The 18,004-nt window shown below is 43.8% G+C and overlaps 1 protein-coding gene across 1 annotated transcript in view; it reads left to right on the forward strand.

Annotated features, from left to right (window-relative positions):
• Window positions 1–17,629, forward strand: part of yip2 (yippee interacting protein 2) — a 26,131-nt gene extending 8,502 nt beyond the window's left edge. Inside the window, exons 4-10 of the mRNA XM_084576108.1 lie at window positions 2,331–2,447; window positions 3,121–3,268; window positions 3,744–3,919; window positions 7,680–7,782; window positions 8,549–8,646; window positions 13,828–13,982; window positions 17,354–17,629. Of these exons, the coding sequence (XP_084432234.1) occupies window positions 2,331–2,447; window positions 3,121–3,268; window positions 3,744–3,919; window positions 7,680–7,782; window positions 8,549–8,646; window positions 13,828–13,982; window positions 17,354–17,435 (879 nt within the window). The 3' untranslated portion in view covers window positions 17,436–17,629. The remainder of the gene's footprint in view (window positions 1–2,330; window positions 2,448–3,120; window positions 3,269–3,743; window positions 3,920–7,679; window positions 7,783–8,548; window positions 8,647–13,827; window positions 13,983–17,353) is intronic.
• Window positions 17,630–18,004: the final 375 nt, after the last annotated feature.

The raw sequence follows: 18,004 nt of genomic DNA on the forward strand, positions 1-18,004 counted from the left end.
CACTGCCCGTTATCAACAGTTTAAATAACAGAATTCGAGATTAGATAGCGATGTTTAAGTGTCCATGAAATGTGTTCATACATTATAGAACCAATTCGTTCTCTGGGTCATAAATGTTGCAATTGGGCATGCAAGACAAGGCAGCTATTGGCTGTTGAGTTGCAATGCATTTCTCACACTGTTCACTTTCTCCCGCCAATACTGGTCCATTCATGTTTTCCTTTATTCAGTGTAGCAGAGCGCCTTCATAGCAATGCAATGCAGCCTTTATCACAAGGCGCGAGCCTAATTAAGAACTTTCTAGCGACTTAAAATTTCCAGTTTCTTATGGCCTTTCCACCTGTGCAAAGAGCAGAGAAGCGCTTGCATGCCTATGATGGGTAGTGCATGTCAAAAAGCTTCATTTCAACACAATCGTGAAAAGACTGCACACTCAACAGGTCTAATAAATATTTCTTGTGTTAGTCGTGCACTCCACAGTTGTTTTTTTCCTCTCTCTCTCTATTTCAAGAAACTGAAATTAATGGAGCTCATTTTTTTTTCATCTCAACAGTTCAGCTCATGACACCAAGAAAGTGGACCTACATATGCGTGCATTAATTACATTTGATTGCCCGTGATGACATTGCCATGGGCTCCTTTTTGTTTTGTTTTTCTCAGTTTATGTGCTTCGCATTTTATGCTCTAAACATGTCTCCAAGAAACTGTGCCTAGTAGTGCTTTGTTTTATCTTTTTGACTGCAGCAGTTTCCTAAACAGTCCAGGGGAATAACCGTAGGGCTCACCGCCCAAACATTTTCTTAGTGCAACATACCCCTATTCTTCCTGCTTTCTTTTTAAATATATGTGTGTGCGCACTTTATTTTTTTTTAACCGCCATTGTATAACACCTCTGAAAAATGTGTATTTCTGGCTATGCCAGTCAGTATACTGAATTTTTATACACCACAGTTTATTTTCCGGGCAATCGATGATCCTTGCACAAATGAGCAGTGCCAAGCTGTAGTACAAGAGAAAGCTTCACACCATTTTTAAAACTCATGGGGTGCACTTAATTATGTGCAGAAATCTGAAAACATTTCAGATTCTGGGCTTAGTTTCGTTATGAGCTTGTTCTGCATTTTGTTACTTTTGCAAAGTGTTACAAATTTACCTTTACTTTACATCACTTGCTTTATTTATTTTTTTCAATGTCTGCTCTTTTAGTTTGTTGTTTTTATTTTGTTTTAGTTTATGCGCATTTTTTTTAATTTCATTTTACTCGAGTGATTACTTTTTTGTTATCAGTTTTTTTTTTTTTTTTTTTTTCCTCAAATTTTCTCCGGTGTCCTTATGCTTGACAAGGAGAATTATGAACATGTTCTGAGCACATGGGTGCAGAGTAGAGGTTTGCATGCTCAGCTGGGGAACGGAAGGATGGCGATTTGAGTCTAGGCGTAGACATTTTTTTTTCTTATTTATTGACTGCAGAATGTGGACATGCTCTTGTCCACACTTCCTGTCCACTGCTCGTGGTGACATGCTCAAATGACGCCACTCACGAGGCAAGAAATGCTCTTGCATTAAAAGTAAATTTACATTTATAGGATGGGAATATTCCCTCCTGTTTTAAAGGCAGCATCTGCAAACCTCTGCATTGCCCCAATAGTGACGGCTCCCCACCAAAGTTAGGGACGTAGTTTTACACCAGTGCAAAGGACACGGTAGAACACCTTCGGTCTGGCTCTATGTCTGTTGTGCTATTCTGAGAAACAATTGTGTTGAGGATAAAAATGTTGCACTAACTGAGGCACGCAGTCAGGAATTGCAGCTAAAAGCATCGTGTTAGAGTAGAATAGTAGAAGTAAAGAGATGACATTACAATCTATACAGGTAGGAACCCTGCTTTCCAAAACCAACCATGGCAGGTCTCATTAATACAATTTTCTTGCACGCTAAACTAAATAATCTTGGGTGGTCTACATTACTGTGTAGCTCTCCACTCTTGCACAGTTCTTGTACAGCTTTGAGATCTTAAATGCCACTTGCTGTACCATACCGTACGATACCAAACTATACTGTACCTTGTCTTAGCACACCACAGTGGGCCCTGCAGTGGTGGGGCAGTGGTTAGGGCACTTGACTGCTATGTCCAAGGATATACTGGCCACAGCAGCCAGTTTTCGGTGGAGACGAAAAGCAAGGCGCCCGCGTGCTGTGCGATGTCGGGGCACGTTAAAGAACCCCAGATGGTCGAAATTTCCGGAGCCCTCCACTACGGCGTCTATCATAGTCTGAATCACACTAGGACATTACACCCCACAAACCAAACGAAACCTTCTTGCCTGCAGGAAATCCTTCTTGGAAATGCAGAGATTGCGCTGACATTTGGCAGTGAGAACATGAGTCTGAGCCCTTTCATCCTCAGGGATGCCAGGTTTGGGGTGAAGTTTGGACTCCAGCCTGAGGTATGAACACATTCCTTTGCTTTTCGCTACATGTTGGCTCGCATTCATCCATATTGGAGAAAAGAAAACAACTAAAAGGTTGACATTACAGAGATTTAAGGGTGATTTAGGCCTGTTTAACTCATCTCTGCATTACCACCATTTATGCAAGCAAACAACTGTCGAGAGGCTGTAGCTCTCTGGGAAAAAGTTTTTATTTTATCTTAGTGTTAATTTTTTTCTGGCGCATTTGAACACGTTTGGTAAAGAAAAGCGACCAGATATTTCTTATTGAGTGGCATGATCGGTGTTTGCAAAAGCAACCTAGTTCAGAATTTGGTATTGTTGGTGTGTGCAACCATTAGTGAAGGAAGTGACATACGTGGCCGACTTCTGTCCCAGTTTGTGCAAGTTGAACAAGGAAGCAAGCCACCTTTTTTCATAAAACATTTTTGCAGTATTGTGTGTTGTGATTGCTCATAAGGTGATTCTTTTAATTAATCATATGTAGAATTAATGCCTATTCTGTTTGTCCCCCGAGGTGGTTTTCTTGGTGTTCTGATGCTGATTTAATTTCTGGGTTATAAACTGTTCTCAGCCGCCTCTTTGTCCTCCTCTTCTCTTTTCCTCGGTTGTAGTTGCGGTTGTAGCTCAGTCAAACGGCCAGTAACTCCTACTGCTACGTCCATTGCAGATGGAGTGCTCTCTCGTGGCCACACTAACAGACATGTACTGCAAGCTTCCGATGGCGATCACTGCTGAAAACTTGGCCGACAAATACAAGATCAGTCGGCAGGAAGTGGACCAGTTTGCTTTGAGGTCACAAAAGCGATGGGCTGAGGGTATGCAAATTAGCCTCTGTATAAGCTTTTACCGTCAAATATGGGGCATGCTACTACCCAAGAGGCAGGCACTTTTGCCTCAGTTTTGTGTGTGTGTGTGTGTGTGTGTGTGTGTGTGTGTGTGTGTGTGTGTGTGTGTGTGTGTGTGTGTGTGTGTGTGTGTGTGTGTGTGTGTGTGTGTGTGTGTGTGTGTGTGTGTGTGTGCGTGCGTGCGTGCGTGCGTGCGTGCGTGCGTGTGTGTGTGTGTGTGTGTGTGTGTGTGTGAGAGAGAGAGAGAGAGAGAGATGTTAAAGGTCAACAAAAGCTGCAACATGGCAAAACGTGATTGGCTGAACATATGGAATTTTCACATATCTCCTACTCTCACAATTGAAAGTGGAGTGCTTCTGCTGTGCGCAGTGGTCGTGGGTTGTCAACCAGCATCGTGATAGTATGTCTTGGAAGCAATTTTATGTGCTTCTTTTTGCATGTGCAGCAAACAAAGCTGGACGGTTCAAGGAGGAGATGGTGCCAATTACGCTCAAGGTCAAAGGAAAGGAGGTGCTGTTCGACACCGATGAACATCCCAGACCTGACTCAACAATCGAAAGCCTGGCCAAGCTACCCGCTTTGTTTAAGAAGGATGGCACGGTTACAGCCGGCAATGCCTCAGTGAGTGAACCTTTTCTGTGTAATATGGAAGGAAAAAAGAGTGCATGCCAACGCTTCTTGATATTTCTACTTTAACTGCAACACTATGGCAGCCTCTCGGGCCTCTAGAAAAGCTGTCTGGATATATGGGCTTTTTATATTAATTAATATAATTATTTGTGAAAGTGAAGATAATGAGAATCCATTTGATCACTGCATATAACAAGCTGCTATAGGTAGAGGGTATTTTCTCTTTTATGGCTTTGCTTTTATGTTTGTGCTCAGGTTATTGTGTCAGGATATCATCTGTTGTACCCCTAGATATGGAGATTGTTTTCACAGAATGTTAAACATAAATATTGCATTTAGCATTTATTTTGGTTGTCAGATGTGATCTACAGCATAGAATCTTGTTGGCACATTCCCATTTTGTATGATTTAATGGCTCCAGTCTGCGGGTCCACTTGCTGATTTTTGCTCACGTAGGTATGTGCGCCATGCTACTCGCTTAATTGCTAGCCACTTAATTCTTGCCTCTATTATCCCATACATATTAATTAGCGTGCAGTCATAAGCTACCCAGTTCTGTGAAAGAGCACCCGACATTGATACCTATTAAGCCCCACTTTAACTACGTAATAAGGACTGCATACATGGCCTAAGAGTAGCATCTCTTTCCTCACCCAAGGGTACTGGAAGGTTCGATTCCCATCTTGCCCTCCCATCTTAAGGGGAAGCCAGAGTTGACAGTGCCAATGTGACATGTAGTCTCGTTTATTTGTATTTCTATTATCTCGCAGATACTCTTTATCATACAGCGGCAAGATGTCACATTACGTGAGGAGGCACCCAACCCTGGTTTAACTGAGCCGTACAAGCATGCCTGTGTGGCTTAGGGGCAGCATGTCCAACTCTTGATCTGAGGGTCCTGGAAGGCTAAATTTTGATTTCAACTTCCCATCTCAAAGGCGAAGCCATGAGAACCACGGCCTTGATTTTTTGCACACAGTCCCGAGGCCGGAAATGCCAATGCCAGGTTTCTGCAGGATGGGTCCTTTAATGTTATCGCTTTAAAACGGCAGCCACCAGCCTGTGTGGCTTTCCTGTAGTGCCCAGCTCTAAACAAGTAGAAGCATCCAAACAGTATTGGGGGGCATTTAACCCAACATTGTTAATGGCTCCCGTATGCAGTATCCCCTTTTTGCACAAATTTACTACTCACTTAATCGCTATATAGTAGTAGAATGCTGCATTCAGCAGTTGCTAACTCTGGCGCATAGCATGTGGCCTGTGTATTATTCCACTGATCTCTAAACCAGTCGCTTAAGTACAATGGGGGCCTTCCACTAATGCAGTGCTAGTAGCTTCACAAACACTTCTGACATGCACTGCACTGAATTTTGAACTGCCCAAAAATTTTAAAATTTGGTACAGTTAAAAAAAAATTAGTTGTAGTTTAGCTTTGGTTAACCCTAGTTGAATTGCAAAAGCAACGACGGAAGCTTCTTTTGCCTGCTACATTATTCCCTTGTCACGCCCTATTAGTGTAAGGTGCTACATTATTGGGGACACTTAAGCTCATCCTTTAAGGGTATGATGCGAGAGCGTAAGCTACCAGCCCACATAAAAGTCACGCTTCAACCAAGCCGTATGAACGTGCCTGCGTGTCGTAGAGGTAACGAGAATGCAAACGGTTCTGGCAGGCTGATTCTGATATCACCCTCCCATATGAAAGGAGTGACCCGAGTTGGCAGCTCCTGCCCGTGGCTTAGCAGTACTAACATGAATTCAAACGTCATGGCAGGCTGATTTTTTTATGAGGAGACCATAGCGATGCCTCTTCACGCCGTAGCTGCTTTGGCTGTCGAAGTGTTGCTTTCGCAACAAAACACTTAGTATTGTTAATATCATAAAGGAAATGAGAATGTTTGATTGAAATGTTCACTATTGTCGAGGCCAACTTTGTTCACTTGCAGTGAATACACAATAGGCCAAGCAACATCAATACTTGGCCAACCCAGTGGAGCTAAATATAGGCTAATGAGGCTAAGCGAAGTTGCATTAGGCGAGAGCACAGTCTCCTCGTAATGGTTTTCTCATTTTATACGTGATGCTTGAAGGACTCTGGGATATTCGATTTCCATTTCACCCTCCCATCTCAAAGGAAAATGGAAAAGCTCGGCTAAAAGCAAGGCGCCCATGTGCCGTACGATGTCAGTGAACTCCAAGTGATTGAAGTTTTTGGAGCCCCCTACTATGGCATCTCTCGTAGCCTGAGTGGTTTTGAAACATTAGACCCCACAAACCAAAGGAAACAGAGAAGCCCAGGTTAGCTGCAACATTGCCATGTGGTGGCATGATGTCACACAGCCTGCCAACTACAACCTGCCATAGCGATGCTCATGATTTTTCGCTCACAACACCGAGGTCTTTAAAGCTATTGCATTGATATTTTGAGGGCACTAATTAAGCTTCATTTTTAATGGTAGGAAGGACGCTACAGCGTTATCAGTGGGTCCCTTTGCTGATGTTTTTTGTTTTAATCGCTGATCCCTCACGTGCTTCAATTCTCTCATACATTCTCTCAATTTTCTCAATTCTCTCATTATCATGCAGTCATAAGCAAGCAACCCTATTATGTCAAAGACCAGGTTACATATAAAAGACTGACTTTAACTAAGTTCTATAAACTTATGGGTAGCTTGTTCAACTCTTGGTCCATAGTTCCCAGCAGGTTTTATTCTTACCTCAAAAGAATGACCGAATTTCTAGGTTGTTCCAGCTTGCCCATGCCACATAGTCCATGATGTCGCACATCCTGCTATAACCACTCACTTCCAGGCTATATGTCACCTACCACCTCATTATTTCTTCCCCTCGCAACACCAAGGATGATGCCAGGTTTTCTGGAGAATTGGGCCTTTAATGGTGTCACATTAAAGCATCAGCAGTGCTAGCGCCGGGAGTGAACAAATGAAACAGGTATAGTGCTTAAGGGTAAGCAAAACTACAACGAGGTACTTCCACAAGAACGGACCAGATTTAGGGAAAATTGAAATAGTCTTCCACCTCCGCGATTTTTCCACAGTACGTACATTGGCATGGGGAAGCGAAGCATCAGTAAATGATGAGGGGGAAATGTTGGCTTTCTTCATCACTGCCATCGAGAAACCAAATGTTTTGCAAAGTTTCATCCCGCCAAGGACGAAGCAAATGTGTTCTGAATTCCACAAGCATTACAAAAGGAGCTGTTTAGACCTTGAGCTAGGAAATGCTAATTGACATTATTTGGAGTGAAATTGTCAACAAATGCCTCAGTATTTCTTTCACTAGGTAACGCTTTACAAATATCCTTGAAGCTTTGGATCATGTGTTTTTCAATACTACTTTCTTTTATCGCATATTTACTTTAAACCGTATTAATAAAACTGTACTGTATGTGGCAGTGTGCTTACAAAATGACAATTCAGTTCACAGGAGTTGTAGTCATGTGCTTGCTTTCCTGCATTCATGTCTGTATGTGTGTGTGCCACTTTCTGTTGCTCCTACGTATGCTCCAGCTAGGCCTAACCAAGTTTCTCCTTTCTTCTTTCGACATCACCTTGTCCGTCCAGGTTCAGTGCAATTCTTCCAAATTCACAGAGTGATTGCAAAACAGAGGTTGCACATCATCACAGTTCAGCATGAGGTTGCTGAGCATTCTGTGGCTAGCTGAAGTCTCGTTTCACGTACGTCCAACAGTGAATTACGATGAACAATGAATCTTGACGATTGCTTGCAGGGAATCTGCGACGGAGCTGGCTCTATTGTGATTGCCAGTGAAGAGGCCCTCAAGAAGCACAACCTGAAGCCACTGGCAAGGATAGTTGGGTACAGCTACGTTGGTAAGCAGCTTGCATTAGTAAAAGGGTGAAGCAGTTCATTTTCACATGCACACACGTATACGCACTTACGCCTTGCACACATAGTTGAGAACTTTATGCAATTACCTCGTAGGAAGCTCTCATACTTTCCTATTCTGAGAACATATATACGTGTAAATATATACCAACCTCTTGTTAGCATACATAAAAACAAGGACGTTTCCTTGGAGTGTGGCATTGCTGGCAGAGACAGGACAAGTCATGGTCGCTATGCTGTTAGTTGTTGTAGTCTTTGGTTACGTCTTCAGGCCAATAAGGCTGCATGTGTGGAGATCAGGGAGATTAGCCTCTGATTTATGCATGTCTTACTTGATCGAAACATGTATGTCACTCTTGTTGGAATACTGTTATAGCTTTCCCTCTGCGTACATAGCCGGCAAAATTTACCTCACTTGCTGCTTTCCTACCACTGCAAGTAAAGCTGGAATTCAAGTTCTCTTCGAAGGTAACAAAATAAGCTAAGCAGGATGTTGTAGGCCATTATTTAGACTAGGGTTCTTGTTTTCATGTGTGCTTAAAACCTTGGTACAAAATGCTGATCACTGAAAATGATGCAGGATTAATTACTTGGGGCATTTTTCTGCTGGTTATGTCATCGCTGTCATCTGATTACTCATGAGTGTACATAAGGGTGCAAAGTCAATGCAGTGTGTTCTTTCAATATCGGCAGTAACCTGTGGCTAAAAGCATTGCGTGATCCAGTCAATTCTAACACCGCCCGTTTCAGGTGTTGACCCAACAATTATGGGCATTGGGCCAGTGCCAGCTATTCGGCAGCTCTGCGAGAAGACGGGCGTCAAGCTGCAAGACCTGGACTTGGTGGATGTGAGTGTGCTCTCTTTGAATATAGCTGCCGGGTTAATCCATCACACACATTCACAAAAGGAAACCGCAAACTTCACACTTGGTTCTGAGGGTTAACAGCTTCCTTATGTTTTGTGGAATCATTGGGTATCACTCAGCCAGTGGTTGTTGTGTGCAGTGCCTTAATGATGTTATCAGAGAGAGAGAAATGAGGTTAACTAGGTGATGCCCAGTGGGCTACCCTACATACTATGGGGAGGGGAACAACACACAGTCGTAAAGGGGCGGGGTTGTTTCACAAGTGTCCCGTTGTGAGGTGTCCCTTTGAAAACCGTTCATGTCCTAATGTCACCTTCTTATGAATGTTGGTGCAGTATGCATCTTTTATCAGATTCTCAGAACAAAGCCGGGAAAGGTGTAAGTTAATGGGACTGAGGAACGTAAGGCAGAGGAGGATGCTGAGATGAAGGCACAAGGGTTTGGAACAGCAAGAAAAAATGGCAGTCCTCTGTTTTTTTGTTTTTTTTTTTCCAACTACCCACACTTGTGCAGGGATGGGAGCACTGCTCCAATCGCTCCATTCTGCTTTCCCTGTTCCATCCTGCTCCAAGACACAGCATTGCTCCAAATTGGTCACTGCAATGTTTTACTATCAAGTTTAGCTCAACACAGGAATGATAGCAGTGCACCGGTGACAGAGGTACTATATAACACTTCTTGCGCTGGACTCGATACAAACAAAATTTTCACAAGCTAGGGAAATTTGAAGCATAATTTAAAAATTTTTTCGCAGGTAAATTTAATATGGCCCACAAACGATTGGAGGCAGTTGTAAAAAAATGCACTGTGCATGTGACATAGCACATCCTCTCAAGCATTTGAGTCACCAGTGGAGAGAAAAGCGAGAGCAGCAAGCAAAGCACATAGCGCTAACTACCACGTTTGCATGGTAGGAACCGTTAGGAAACCTCTTTAATGGTAAAAAGTACACAAGTTCTTTTATTGCTCCTACTTTAAAAAACAAGCAGGCACTTCACCATTGAGCCAGTTTGTCAATGACATGTGTGTCAGGCCTGTCAGACAAAGCATACTTGAAGTGTTGTAGGACCCCAAAGGTGCCAATCACTAGAAAACTTCCCAAGAAGGATGTTGGAAGGTCTCACAAGGCCTATTGCCAACTTGTTAAAATTGAAACCCCAGCACTGCTTAAGCACAAATGTGAGCTACTGGCAGAAGGCAATTAAGTAAAGAAGCTGAAGGAGGAAAAGGCTACCCTACCCTTTAGTGAATACAAGTTGAAATTTCCAGTGTCCTCCACTACAGTCACTTTGGGACATTAAACCCTACAAACTAACCAAGTAATCTTTAGTGAAATCTATCCTCCCTGAAGGCACTACTGGCCAGTGCTTGGGAATTTATCAGCACGGGCATAGAATCAAAGAACATGCGCAAGATAGTGAAAATGTGCCCATTGATGTGAACACCTAAACTAGTGGAGCTGCTTCAGAGCAGCGAAATGGTAGATTCCGCATTTGAATCTATCAAGTAAAAATTGGCAAAAGCTTTAGGTCACACTTGGTGTTCATTCGTGAGGTGCATAAGCAAGAGTTCTGTTGCTGCAAATCTGTTCCGAATGGTCAGCTTGTGTTGTTTTAAACATCATTACATGTTTTTGGCCACTTGTCTTGTCAGAGGTGCGTGCATAGTTGGTAACTGAACGCTGCATAAAAAGAGGCATTTTTACATGTCAGGAATAGAAAACTGAAATTATCAAGGGCATTTCACTCTAGAAACATGCTCCCAAACATAATTTGAATACTCCAAAACTCTTGTTTCATTGTTCCAAAGCTGCTGCAAAATAGTACCAATATAAACTGCTCCCTGAACTGCTCTAAAATGCTCGAGCCTGCTTCCACCCACGCTTGTGCTTCGTGTTCCAGTTGGAGCCTGGTGTACAGGGTGGTCCTAAATATGTGCGAATACCGCGAACCGTGGCCGCGCTCTGCGGTGCTTCAGCGCATCCGGCGCGGTTGCGCATAAAAGCAAAATAGCGAAAGCGCACAGGAGCTTGGAGGAGGTGCTTCATGTCGTCTGCTACAGCACAGAATCGCAGTGTTTCTTTACTGAGAAGCGCATCTAACTGTGTACTGGCAGCGGCCAAGCGCGCCGAGATGGCGTTACCACGGTTCACTCACTGCAGCGTATCGTACTAGCTTAGTAAAAACTTGAAATTTCTCCAACCAACAATTTTATTTTATAAAACCCGACTTTTCGGAGCCGGCTCGGCTCCTTCTTCAGGGGTGCATGACGCGGGGCTGCGTGCAGCTATAAGTAAAGGAAGTAATCCTCCCAGCGGACAAAGGCAACACAACAGTCGTTCTGGACAGACAGGACTATGACGAGAAAATTTCTTCTCTACTCAACAGTCAAGAATACGAAAAATTGAAGAAGGACCCCACAACAAGTACCCAGGCAAAATTGAACAAGGTATTAAAAGAAGTTTTCAAAAACCTCCCAAACCACCGAAACCTCTACCTGCAGTTATCGTGCACCAACGGATCAGCCCCAGCCTTCTACTGTCTGCCCAAAGTCCATAAACCTGGGACTCCTCTACGCCCAATTGTCGACTACCGTTTCTCCCCCCTCCGTTCGTTGTCGGAATACCTGCACAAGCTCATAACACCAATCACGGGGAAAACCGTGACCCACGTCCGACACGCCGGGCATTTCATCGAACTCATATCCCAGGTGAGCCTTGAGGCTGACGAGTGCCTTGTTTCCTTTGACGTGGCGTCCCTTTTCACAAATGTCCCTGTAAATCTCGCGTTGGCCGCCACTCGAGAAGCCCTACAACGCGACGATACACTCAGCGCACGAACCCCACTCAGTGTAGACGAGGTATGCCGCCTTCTGGAACTATGCTTATCAAACACATACTTCTCATGCCGAGGAGAATTCTACAAACAAGTTAAGGGAACACCAATGGGTGCCTCCATCTTTGTCGCTATGGCGAATATAACTATGCAGCACATCGAAGAACGAGCTCTCAACTCTTTCCGCCCACCGCCAAAAATTTTTCTGAGGTATGTCGATGACTGTTTCTCAATTATTAAGAAATCTGAAGTCCAAAATTTCCTCTCTCATCTAAATTTCATACAACCGGAGATTCAGTTCACCCTGGAAATGGAGAAGCGAGGCGCCCTGCCGTTTTTGGACGTTCTGGTGACCCGAAAAAACAACCGTCTGCGATTCTCCGTATACCGAAAACCCACCCACACAGGGCGATATCTGCATTTCACTTCGAACCACCCGACAAGCCATAAAGCGTCAGTTGTGAAGACCTTATTACAAAGAGTGGAAACACATTGCACCACAGAGCCCGACAAAGCAAACGAAAAACGCTTAATATTCAAGGAACTAACCATAAACGGCTACCCAAAAAAATTTATCCGGAAAATCATTCGCCGCCAAAAACGCAACGACAGGCCCCGGGAAGAAAATAACCAGCAGCAAACAACTACATCTCAAAAGTACGTCACTGTCCCCTATGTCCAAGGCACCAGCGAAACCATCGCCCGTATTCTAAGAAAAGAGGGAATTCGAGTGGCGCACAAGCCTTCAAACACTTTGGGGAGCCTGCTACCCTTCCCCAAAGATCGACCACCAAGAGAAAGAGCCCAAGGCATTGTCTACAAAATTCCCTGCTCCGACTGTGATGCTAGCTATGTACATTGGCGAAACAAAAAACCTAAAAGAAAGAATTCGGCAACACAAGAACGATGTACGAAATTTTTCAGGAGAACGCAACCCCGTAGCTGAACATTCAGAAGATTCCGACCACAGAATAAATTTCGAAGAAACGTTCATCTTGGAGACCAAGACCAATTAGTACCGCAAAAGACGCCTCCTCGAGTCATGGCACATACAATCGACCGCAAATAACATCAACCGGACAATAGGCAACCTCCCTGCTGTATACTTGCAAGGTCTTCGCTCTCTCCTGGCCACTTCACAGAAGAAAAGAAAAAAGTCGCCAGCGAGCACACCTGCACCTGCGGCACCCTCACTCGTCTAAACCCCCCTCCTTCCTTCTCATTTCTTTCACACACATCTCACCCCCTCCCCATTCTCCCCCCCCCCACCTTCTTCTCCCCCTCGATCATTCCTTTACTTATAGCTGCACGCAGCCCCGCGTCATGCACCCCTGAAGAAGGAGCTGAGCCGGCTCCGAAACGTCGGGTTTTATAAAATAAAAGTGTTGGTTGGAGAAATTTCAAGTTTTTATTTAGTTATCAACCCAACCAGACAGGCAAATCTGTCGAAATGTTTAGCTTTCAATCATACTAGCTTGAGTATGGCAATGTCTTATCCTCCGGCGAAGCTGATAAGCTCCTGCAAATGGGTGCTAAGCTAAGTTGCTAGTCTGCCTTAGTGAGTGGTGCTCGGATGATTTGGCAAAGCACGTTCCATGACATCTTTATGTTCATCATCTGACAATCGACACGCTATCAATTTTAAAAGTATGAAAGCCACTTTTTTTTCTTTGTTGCTTAATAATTATGTTGTCCCAGTGATAAAAACACTAGCAGTGTAAAGAGAGTGCTCTTTCGCGCTGCAGCAGACGACACGAAGCACTGCCTCCAGGCCCCTGTGCGCCTGTGCCACTTTGCTTCGATGCGCGGCCGCATCGGATGCACTGACACTCCGCGGTGCGCGGCCACGCTTCACATTGTTCGTACATATTTAGGACCACCCTGTATATCCATACATCCCATACAATAGTGCAGCAGTGCGAGGACAGTGGCTGTGATAAGCATGACTTTCCAAGCTATGTTGCTTTTTACAGCGTCCTCACATAGCTGGAAAATCTTAGCTGGGGACTGCTTGCAGTTTTTTATTGTTATTGTAATTTTTTCCTTGTCACAATGTCAGATTCAAGTGCTTGCTTGTGACTGAAATACAACTTTTTTCAGAACTTTTATTGAGGTTCCACTAGCAGTGGATGCTTCCACCCGCGGCGATGATGGGAAATGGTGTAAATTAGTATATCACAGCTCACCGCTGTGCCATCCCCCATGGCCCACGTGTCATTTTGAGTGATTAAATTACTCCACCCATTACACTTTGTGACTAGTCCTCACAACAGCAGACGGTGCTGATTTTGGGGGAACCTAAGTGCAACTTGTTTTGCTTCTCATGCAGGTGAACGAGGCATTCTCGTCCCAGTTTCTTGCCGTGGAGAAAGAGCTTGGCGTGGACCCCGCCAAGACCAACGTCAACGGAGGTGCCGTAGCCCTGGGACACCCTGTTGGGGCCAGTGGAGCACGCATCTTGGCCAACATCACTTATGAATTGAGGTACGCATTTGAGACACAAAATGGGGCCCGGAAATGTGCTTCTCGCATCAGCATTTTCTACATCAACATTTCTTTTTTTACTCCAGTTTAGCATTGGAGCATATGTTTGTTGCGCCGTCCTGTTTAATTAGCATAGCATGAGATGACGATGCAAATCACCTTAGCCCATTTCGTTAACCAGAGGTTGCACTGTGTCCGCTTAACATGCGAGGGTGCTGTAGACTATGCTTAGCTGTTATGCAGCACTTCAGGACCATTTTGCAGTCAGTTGTTGATTAATAATACAGTAAACTCTCATTAATTCGGCTTTCAAGTGGCCAAAAAAAAAAAGGGACCCGAAAAAGATGTCTTTTGTAAGCAAGGTCTCTTGTAACCAAACTTCTAAAAGCACTTAGTTTATCAGTTTACTGCACATCATCAGCATATAAATGCATTTACACACATTAACAGGAAATTGTTCAGGAAAGCTTAAAAAATTTATTCATACAAGTATGTATTTTTGTGAGTGCAGAGTGTCATCATCATCATCAGCCTGATTATACCCACTGCAGGGCGAAGGCCTCTCCCATATTTCTCCACTTAACCCGGTTCTGTGCTAGCTGCATCTACTTGACCCCTGCGAACTTCTTAATCTCATCCGCCCACCTAACTTTCTGCCGCCCCCTGCTATGCTTTCCTTCCCTTGGAATCCAGTTTGTTACCCTCAGCGACCATCGGTTATCCTCTCTTCGCACTACATGTCCTGCCCATGTCCATTTCCATGTGCAGAGTGTATTTCTTCCTAATTCTGAAGCCAAAGCCCTTCGCATTACAAGCCTTCCTGTTGCTCTAATACCTTTGAAGCATTCTTACCTACATGCTTGTCACCCTCAGATACTGACACTTTTCCTCTGACATCTCTTCGTAGTCACATGTGCCATTTACTTGCGCGAGAATTGCAGTCTGTAAGCTCTTCGGGGGCACACAAGATCCACATCTGCAGGTACGAATTCCTCAAAAGATTCTGGTACCTCAGCAGTCTCTTCGATGCTCGTCCAAGCTTCTTCAAGGAAGCTTTCCACAGTATCCATACATGGGCCCTCTTAAATCATATCACCACATAGCCTGCTTATCTGAAACAGTTTTTCACAACTTCACTTCTCAGACCATTCCAGACAGCTGAAATCACCTGAAGAGCAAACTTTGCATCAATTACTATTGTACAGTCTTGCTGCTTGTCGAGTAACAGGCTTTTTACCAACCTTGTTTTGTACAGCAGCTTGACTGAGTGCATAATGCCTTTGTCTATTGGTTGAAGGTAGGGTGTGGAGTTAGGAGGGAAAAACTAACTTTGGGTGGCTTTGAGCGCGAGAACTTTGATGCTACAAGAACCATTGTTCGCAAAGAGAAAGACATCAAGATTCTGGGCTTTCATCTTATGCTCAAATTTTAACAGCGAGGAGTTAAAAATGCTGGATGTCATTCATGCATTTTGATTTGCTTCATAGGTGACAATAATGCGATACCAGTGGCTGAAACAACGGGGTCGTTTTGACTTTCCAATCATGGGGAAGCACTTCTTCTGGATGTCATTCATGCATTTTGATTTGGTTCATAGGTGGCAGTAATGCGATACCAGTGGCTGAAACAACGGGGTCGTTTTGACTTTCCAATCATGGGGAAGCACTTCTTCTCAGTTCCCGACACATACAACAAAAAGGATGCTGATATGGAACAGAATTTAGCTAGGGGAATCTGAAGTGCATCATGTATGAGTTGGCATGCTTCAGCTGCATTGCATGAGGACACCTGGGTTGTGTCTCTTCTAAATAGTGAATTTACTCCAGTGACCTGCAAAAGTTGTCCTTAGTAACCAAGTGTCTCTTGTAACCATGTCTCTTGTATGCAATGTTGCAAACATGGCAGACATAGGAAAACCAACCAAACCATTTCAAATGTCTCTTATTACTGAGTGTCTCTTGTAATGAGATTTTAACTGAAAAATCGAATTATAAAAGTAGTCTGAAAAAACTGCCGAAATAAACAGTGACGCGCCAAGCAGCATACGAAACAGCGTGACTGGCCGCAGCTGCGGGATAGCATGAAGAAAAACCGAAACTGTGCAACAGAGCTTTATTTCCCAACTGGGGATCTTTCGATAGTCGCCATGCTCGCCATAATGTGAATGAAGTGCCAATGCATCGCTGTTTCATGCAGTTCGGGGAGGTCTATTTCGGTGATCACTGGCTGCGAAGCAATCTGAATTAACCGGCGCAAGCACATTCCATATCCAAAAGGACGTGCTCCCGATGCCATAGACTTACATGGGCATCAGCCCGGACCACCCCGCTCCTTGTTCAGATTATCTGAATTTCCGAATTAACAGGGGTTGAATAATGAGATTTTACTGTATAAGAATGATTGGTGGCTGCTAAGAAGGCTTGGCTCATGTCTCGCAGATTTCTTCCTGAAGCTTAGAGGTAAGCTCCAGTTCATTTTTTTCCTGTTAATAAAGATGACTGCACTTTTGGAAAAATTGCAAGTCCCGTTTTCTCTCCTTACACTTCCATGCAACTTTGATGACGTTGCAGTAAAACCTTGTTAATTTGCTCTCCTATCCAAGGAAATTCAAATAAAAAATCCCAGAAATGTTTAGAATTGCTGTTAGTTTATTTATCTGTACAATGGTCAGCCATTTTTTAGTTGAAAACTAGTACATGGCAAATTCCACTTCTCACAGTTGCTTCAGTGCTTTATTGCACACTGTTGAGAGTTTCAAAGTGGGGCTCTGCAATAGTATACCGCATTTTCTGGTGTATAAGACACTGTTCTTTACGAAGATTTTACTAGTGCATCCTACACAAAATGTTTTATACTTCTTTTTTTTTTTTTTCATTTTGTGCAATGTTCCTAAATGAAACACGCACGTGGCACAAACAGCTTTAATCGGGTGCAAAAGCCTCTAAATATGAGGGGTGTGTCTTATACACTGGAAATACGATAACTGGGGGCCCCTCTGGCATCTTGACAAGGAGTGTAGGTACCAACTTTAGGTGGCATGCTTCGTCCTTTGTAATGATGCTTAAGACAAAGGTGCTTCAGAAGGTGGATAGTACAGGATAAGGTTTATCACTATGTATATAGCATCCACCCGCCCGTCAGGTTAAGAAATGGTTCCCAGCTGGAACCAGTTAACGTAGCAGTTTTAATTGTTTATTGCTTGCTAAAAGAATGAGGTCCCATACTGCTACCTCTCTGTTCGTAGCTGTACTCATCTACACAGAAGGTGGAAGTTTTTTCTGTTTTATTTTTTTTAGAGGGGGGGGGGGGTCCTGCTCTGAACTCGTATGTACTTAATTACATGCGCATTTTTTTATTTCGTTTTTTTACAGGCACCGCAAGGGAAAATATGCAGTCGGTTCTGCTTGCATTGGTGGCGGCCAAGGCATCGCAGTGATGATTGAAAATGTGTGACACACCACTTCGGTTTTCGCCTGGTAACCGGCTCTTGCTCACAACTGTAATATGGCAGATGTATTTTTGTATTCTATGGGACCAGTATTTCTGGGACTGTTTATATGGTGTACATTCGACAAATGTATGACAAGTACGTATTGTGTGTATACACTGTTTTTACGGCCTTATAAACCCCCCACCTTACGATGTTACCATGTGTCATTTCCTTTATTTGCATGCTTATGTCATCTAGCCATTCCCAGTGGTGGTTCTGTTTGTAACTACAGCCTAACATGAAAAAACGCAGCCTCGTGTCGTCTTGTCTTCTCTTTTGTGTGTTTTTTCATGTTAGGCTGTAGTTACACACTATCATGAACCAACTAGCTCAGATTCAGATCATCCTGCGTTCTTCAAAAACCAGATGACTTTTGCATGTTCAGCATACATTGAGGCTAGGCTAAAGACAAAATTATGGTTTTAATTCGTGGCTAGTAGCACGTGCAGTGAGCCTAGTCTGTCCCTTGCAGTACAGTGCACTTCTTTCACTGCGATACCTGGACACATCCGCACTCTCCTCTGCTGTGGTG

Source organism: Amblyomma maculatum, chromosome 8 (assembly GCF_055883805.1).
Source record: "Amblyomma maculatum isolate TAMU_Amacu chromosome 8, ASM5588380v1, whole genome shotgun sequence".
In the NCBI taxonomy this organism is placed as follows: Eukaryota; Metazoa; Arthropoda; class Arachnida; order Ixodida; family Ixodidae; genus Amblyomma; species Amblyomma maculatum.